Source organism: Myotis brandtii, unplaced genomic scaffold (assembly GCF_000412655.1).
Source record: "Myotis brandtii unplaced genomic scaffold, ASM41265v1 scaffold959, whole genome shotgun sequence".
Classification (NCBI taxonomy): Eukaryota; Metazoa; Chordata; class Mammalia; order Chiroptera; family Vespertilionidae; genus Myotis; species Myotis brandtii.
Window position 1 is genome coordinate 952,836 of NW_005371966.1, and position 7,198 is coordinate 960,033.

The window sequence follows — 7,198 nt, forward strand, 5'->3', positions numbered from 1 at the left end:
CTGAACCGGGCCTCTGCCTTCCGCCACGCCCTGGGTACTAGGCTTTGAGTTGCAAGGCAGACGCGGGCATTGTCATTTCACCACCCTGCTCTCAGGCCCAAAAGAGAGGAACTGGCCCCAGCTAGAAGGTGGCCGAGTCGGGGTGCCTGCAGCTAGTCGAGTGCATTGTGCCTTTTGCCACTCCTGTCCCGCAGCACAGGGACACTGCATGGCACTTGGTTGCACCGCCTTTTGAGCACGTGCTTGCAGAGGCTCGTGACCAGCCTTGTTAGAGAGGTCCTGTCACACCAGGGACCCAGGGCGCCCACCGTGGTTTTGGGCGCCCCTGATCCCAAGTTAGGCAAGGAAACAATGGGATTCCTGGAGAGACATTGTTCAGCTGTCAAAAGTATCTTAATCAGCTGGCAGACGGTTACTTTCTACGTTTGTTACTTTGTATGCACTTTGAGGGAGGGGCGTTGGATGAGTCTCAAGTCAAGGCGGGCAGTGTGTGGCAATGATGCAGAACCATAATATTTCTATGAAGAGTTGCAAAGTGTAGCAGGAAGGGTGGCGGTGTCCCCTCAAATGCTCTATTCGTCTACTCGGAGGGTCCATGTAAACCAGGAGAGCAAGCTGCCCTTTGAGAGTTGGCTGCATAAAACAAGACTTGGTGGAAGGTCAGATGCAGCAATACCACCGTATTGACATCTCTGGGAATAAGGGGTCCCATGTAGCAACTCTTGATGTAACTGAAGTTTAAATAAAGAGAGAATCATTGATCAGCTGCCTCCTGTCCACACTGGGGATCGAGCCCGCAACCTGGGCATGTGTCCTGACTGGGAATCGAACCGTGACCTCCTGGTTCATAGGTCGACACTCAACCACTAAGCCACATGCTGGCCGGGCTGAAGTTTAAATCTTGAAATACTTAAAGCTCTTTAGGTATCACTTTAGAAGGATTTCTCTATTAAAACGTATTGCCTATGCCTTTGCCTTCTGTGCGAAGCTGAATACTGGTCCTGCGGAGATGTTCCCATTCTCAGCCCCGGAACCTGCGATTGTTACCTTATGTAAAAGAGGCTTGACAGGTGGACTTAAGCATCTTGCGCTGGGGCAGTGGTTCTCAACCTTGCTAATGCCGCGACCCTTTAATAGAGTTCCTCATGTTGTGGTGACCCCCAATTTCATTGTTACAAATTGAACATAATTAAAGCATAGCGATTAATCACAAAAACAATATTGAGGGTAGGGGCTGAGCTGAGTCTTTTTAAAGGAGCAAGAGTCAGTCTGGTGACATGCAGGGGACATGGCACTTCAGACAGAGGGGAGAGCATAAGTAAAAAGAGTAAAAACAGAGGAGAGGACAGCACCGTGATGGCGAACCTTTTGAGCTCGGCGTGTCAGCATTTTGAAAAACCCTAACTTAACTCTGGTGCCGTGTCACATATAGAAATTTTTTGATATTTGCAACCATAGTAAAACAAAGATTTATATTTTTGATATTTATTTTATATATTTAAATGCCATTTAACAAAGAAAAATCAACCAAAAAAATGAGTTCGCATGTCACCTCTGACACGCGTGTCATAGGTTCGCCATCACTGCCTTAGAAGTTCTAGGGGTGGAGTAGAGGGAGAGCTTTAACCCGTAAAGCAAACCACCTTGTTATGTTTCTGTTTGTCTGTTTGTTTTTAGAGAGAGGAAGGGAGAGGGAGAGAGAAGGAGAAACATCGATGTGAGAGCCGAGCATCCATCGGCTGCCTCCTGCCCATCCCCTTCCTGGGATCAAGCCCGCAACCAGGCATGTGCCCTGACGGGAATCGAACCAGCAGCCTTTTGGTGCACGGGACGGCGCTCAACCAACTGAGCCACACCGGCCCGGGCTCAACCAACTGAGCCACACTGGCCCGGACTTTTTTTTCAGTTCTGTTTCCTTGTCAGTTTTCCTCCCTGGGCCTGGCTGTGGCTTTTTTCCTGCTCTGCCTGCAGTTGCCTTTGGCGGGCACTCTGCTTGCCTTTTCTAACCTGCAGACTAGGAAACCAGTGCTGAATAAAACCTTTTTTTAAAAAAAACAAACAAACATATTTTATTGACTTAAGAGAGGAAGGGAAAGGGAGAGAGGGAGAGAGAGAAACATCAATGATGAGAGTGAACCATTGATCAGCTGCCTTCTGCATGCACCACACGGGGGATCGAGCTCTCAACCTGGCCATGTGCCCTGACTGGGAATTGAACTGTGACTTCCTGGTTCATAGGTCAATGCTCAACCACTGAGCCACACTGGCTGGACAAGTACAATCTTTTTTTGGGGGGGGTTAAATTGATTTTTTTATAGAGAAAGGAAGGGAGAGACAGAAAGAGATAGTGATAGAGATATAGATAGATAGATAGATAGATAGATAGATAGATAGAGAAAGAAACATCAATGTGAGAAACAGCAATTGGTTGCCTTCTGCACACATCCCGACTGGGGAAGGATGGAACCTGCTCCCTGGGGATGTGCCCTGACTGGGACTTGAACTCCCCACCTTCTGGTGTATGGATGATGCTCCCACCAACCGATCCACACTGGCCAGGGCTTGAGTCTCATGTTTACATTCATTGATTGATTGCATTTGTTGGGGTGACGTTGGTTAAGAAACCCCAGGACTGGTCACCTCAGGACTGTGATACCTGTCTGATGCTCAGAGGCCGTTTTTCGCTCCTGCCATCTTGGCAGGAGTTTGGTTAGCGGAGCTGAGGGAGCGGTGCTGATCTCTAGTTAAGCACTTGCTGGCAACACACATACAACAGTGGGGTGGTCCTTTCAGGATGTGCAGAAGCTGCGATGCCAGGAGCTGACTGAGCTGTAGTCTCATTGCTTCACCGGTGTGGTCTGCAGAGCGGAAGCTGGGGGTGTCCTGGGGGCATGGGAGAAGAGCAGGATCTGCTGAGTTACTGGAGCTTTGAGCACAAGCCCTAGGGGCCCGTTAGGCCATTAGAGTCTGGGAAGGCTCCTCTAAGCCCCTCAGGCCGAGGACTCCAGTGAAAGACCCAGTCACTGCTGGCTGGGCTCCAAGATCTTGGTCTTGTCCCAGCAGGTCTGTGCCTTAGGGCGCAACCCAGCAGCGCCCCTCACCCTGGAGGAGGGGGTGGGCGCTGGGTTGAGGTATCTCCTGCCTATTTTCTCTCGGTAGGTGTCAAACTAGGGATGCAGTCCATTCCCGTCGCCACCGCCTGTGCCATTTACCATAAGTTCTTCTGCGAGATCAACGTGGACGCCTATGACCCCTACTTGGTCGCCATGTCTGCCCTTTACTTGGCTGGCAAAGTGGAAGAACAGCCCCTGCGAACGCGTGACATCATCAACGTGTCCAACAGGTGACAGCTTCCGGGCCCAGGCCTTTGGGGACACTTCCTGGTGTCCACCCGATGGGGAGGACAGAGGAGGGTCTCACTGTGCCCTGCCTCCCAGGCACTAGCAGTCAAGCTTTGAAGGAAGCACCTGGGTGGCCTTGAACCAGGGCTGGAAGTACCAGCAGCAAAGGTGGCAATGAGCCCGGCCGGCGTGGCTCCGTGGTTGAGCGTTGACTTATGAACCAGGAGGCCACAGTTCGATTCCCTGTTGGGGCACATGCCCAGATATTGTGGGCCCTATCCCTGCGGGGGGGTGGGGGCGGGGGGGGCATGCAGGAGGCAGCCAATCAATGATTCTCTCTCATGATTGATGTTTCTAGCTCTCTCTCCCTCTCTCTTGCTCTCTGAAGTCAATATATTAAAAAAAAAAGTGGGAATGAGCTGGTGTCAGAAGCCTGGAGAGGGTCTGTGGGAAAGAAGTTGGACTAGATAATGGGAAGCCTCAAAGGCCATATGGAGTGGGGAGAGGGTTGGTATGAAGAAGTCCGGGTGTCAGGGTGAGGGAGGCGAGGGAGGCATGGTCCATATACTCCCCTGTATGATGGGCTGACCTGTGGGGCCCACAGAACCCAACTAGTTCAATCTTTCCTATCCAGCACATCTCTCTAAGCTCCCTCATCCTCCGGAAATTCTGTTTCTTTGTTATGGGGCGGGGCCCATAAATCAGGATTTTTAAAAAAGATTCCCAGGTGATTCTAATGTGCAGCCAAGGTTGAGACCCACTGGTGTAGAAGGTGAGAGAAACCAGTCAGAGCTGCTAAGGAGTGGCTCTGGCCCTGGTGTGGGCATCACCTATGGGCCCAAGCAACTGTGTTCCCGTAGGGCAGGGGTGGGGAACATCCGGCCCACGGGCCATATAAGGCCTGCAAAATCATTTGGTCTTGCCCTGCCAAGGCATTAGGGGTGAGTTAATTAAATGATTGACCAAATAAAGCAGGCTATTTTTTAAAAAAGTATTTTTTTTTATTGATTTCAGAGAGGAAGGGAGAGGGAGAGACAGATAGAAACATCAGTGATGAGAGAGAATCATTGATTGGCTGCCTCCTGCATGCCCTGCACTGGGGATCAAGCCAACAACCCCGACATGTGCCCTTGACCGGAATTGAACCCAGGACCCTTTAGTCTGCAGGCCAATGCTCTATCCACTGAACCAAACTGGCTAGGGCTAAAGCAAGCTAATTTTTAAGTGGATCATTTTGTATGGCCTGTGAATAATGTTATAAATATCCACATGGCCCTTGGCAAAAAAAAAGGTCCCTCACCCCCTGCTGTAGGGGAAGGATGTGGGGTCCAGCCAGCGGGTGGGCTGCATCGAGGCCCTCAGGGCCCAGGAGAAAGTGATTTATGGAAAGTTACTGGCTAGCGGGGCCTCATCGCAGGCCCAGGAACTCTAATCATTAGGGAAGAAAACTGTTCTGTGCTGTTTCTCTTTTAATAAACAGGTTAGAGAAAAAAGCACTCCCCACCTACTAAAAGCACGGCAGGTTCACAGTGTACCTCAAAAGACTAAGAGGAAAACAGGAGAGGGCAGTGAGGGAGGGCGGCAGGAGTCCACCCATAATTGCCAGGCCGCCAGCAGGGAGCACTGGCAAGAGGGGAAATTGTATTGATCGCTAATTGGACATGGGGCCCAGGTGGGGTTCTGTGGGAACTGGAAAATGAGTGAGGAGCTAGGAAGGATGAGTCATCAGCAGAGAGGTTTTTAGTTTTTTTTAGAGAGTGGAAGGGAAGGGGGAGAAGAGAGAGAGAGAGAGAGAGAGAAACATCGATGTGACAGAGACACATTGATTGGTTGCCTCCCACAGGTTCCCCAACCAGGACCGGGGATCAAGCCTGCAGCTGAGGTATGTGCCCGTGACTAGAATCGAACCTGGAACCCTGCAGTCCGCAGGCCAACGCTCTATCCACTGAGCCAAACCGGCTAGGGCCAGAGAGCCTGCCTTTATACTTTTTTAAAAAATATTTTTTTATTGATTTCAGAGAAGAAGGGAGAGGGAGAGAGAAACATCAATGATGAGAGAGAATCATTGATCGGCTGCCTCCTGCATACCCCCTACAGGGGATTGAGCCTGCAACCCAGTCATGTGCCCTTGACTGGAATCGAACCCAGGACCCTTCAGTCCACAGGCCAACACTCTATCCACTGAGCCAAACCAGCTAGGGCTCACCTTTATACTTGACATCTTGCTGGGCGATATGGGACAGCCCATCAGGACTAAAAGTAGAAGTTGGCTTCTCTCTTCCATTGGTTACTGTTTTTATCCTGTACACTAGACATGTATATGAAAAACAATTTATAAAAACAGAATTAGTCCTAGCTAGTTTGGCTCAATGGATAAAGCAGACCCAATGGTCCTGGGTTCGATTCCGGTCAAGGGCACATACCTCAGTTGCAGGCTCCTCCCCGGCCTGGGCCCTGGTTGGGGCACATGCAGGAGGCAACAAATCGATGTGCAACTCTCACATCGATGTTTCTCTCTGTCTTTCCCTCTCTCTTCCATTCTCTCTAAAAATCAATGGAAAACTATTCTCGGGTGAAGATTAAAACAACAACAAACGACAACAACGAAAAACAAGACAGGAGTAGAATGACACTTCTGTTTCTTTTTTTAATAAATTTTATTTATTTTTTAAAATATATTTTTTTAAAATATATTTTTATTGATTTCAGAGCAGAAGGAAGAGGGAGAGAGAGATAGAAACTTCAGTGATGAGAGAGAATCATTGGTTGGCTGCCTCCTGCACGCCCCCTACTGGGGATCGAGCCTGCAACCCGGGCATGTGCCCTTGACCAGAATCGAACCTGAGACTCTTCAGTCCGCAGGCCCACGCTCTATCCACCGAGCCAAACTGGCTAGGGCGAATGACACTATGTTAATCATACTGCAGAACCAAGTATGACACTATGTTAATCAAGCAGTTGGATATTGGAGTTTAGATCTGGACATCACGTGACTTCAGGGGCTGCTCAGGGCCACTTCCCTGGCTGCTGTAAGCATTGCTGTTTCTCCACAGGTACTTCCACCCGGGCAGCGAGCCCTTGGAGCTGGACTCCGGATTCTGGGTGATCCGGGACAGCATTGCGCAGTGCGAGCTCCTTGTGCTGCGGGTACTGCGCTTCCAAGTCTCCTTTCAGCACCCACACAAGGTACAGACCTCTTCGTTCTTTATACCGAAGTGTACCCATCGAATCCTTGAGAGCACATGGGGGACGTTAGAAGGGCAGGGTCACAGCTGGGCACCGGGGCTCCCGATGGCATGCAGTGACTGGCTCAGGCAGCCTCTCCTGTCCCACTTGTGGAGTTTTCTGAGGTTCTGCCTTTCTGCCTGCTCAGCTGTGGCCACGAGCCGGGATCCGGGCTGTCCTCTGAAGCCCTTGACGATCCCGTGACCCACATATACTGTGCGCTCAGGGAGCCACACGAAACAGGGCTGGTTTGTGATCTGCTAAAGTTCCTGTCCCCAAGAGCTGCTGCTCTGCCTCGGAGTTTGCATCCAGTTCAGTTTTTAAAAAAATTGATTTTTAGAGAGAGGAAGGAAGAGAGAAACAGAGAGAAGGAGAGAAACATAGATGTAAGAGTGTCACATCAATTGGTTGCCTCCCACATGGGCCCCAACTGCCAGGGATCGAACCTGCAACCGAGGTACGTGCCCTTGACTGGGAATGAAACTCAGGATCCTTCAGTGTGAGGGCCAACGCTCTAACCACTGTGCACATCGGCACACTTTTGACTACTAGAACAAATAAATCCCAACAGAAGAACGGTTTCAAACAGCAGCAAAAGGATCGCATTAAACCCTTAAAGCACTTGGAGATTG

The 7,198-nt window shown here is 50.2% G+C and overlaps 1 protein-coding gene across 1 annotated transcript in view; it reads left to right on the forward strand.

Moving 5' to 3' along the window:
• FAM58A (family with sequence similarity 58, member A) overlaps positions 1 to 7,198 on the forward strand; it is a 15,975-nt gene that overhangs the window by 1,126 nt on the left and 7,651 nt on the right. The window contains exons 2-3 of the mRNA XM_005886171.2: positions 3,160 to 3,343; positions 6,395 to 6,527. Of these exons, the coding sequence (XP_005886233.1) occupies positions 3,160 to 3,343; positions 6,395 to 6,527 (317 nt within the window). The remainder of the gene's footprint in view (positions 1 to 3,159; positions 3,344 to 6,394; positions 6,528 to 7,198) is intronic.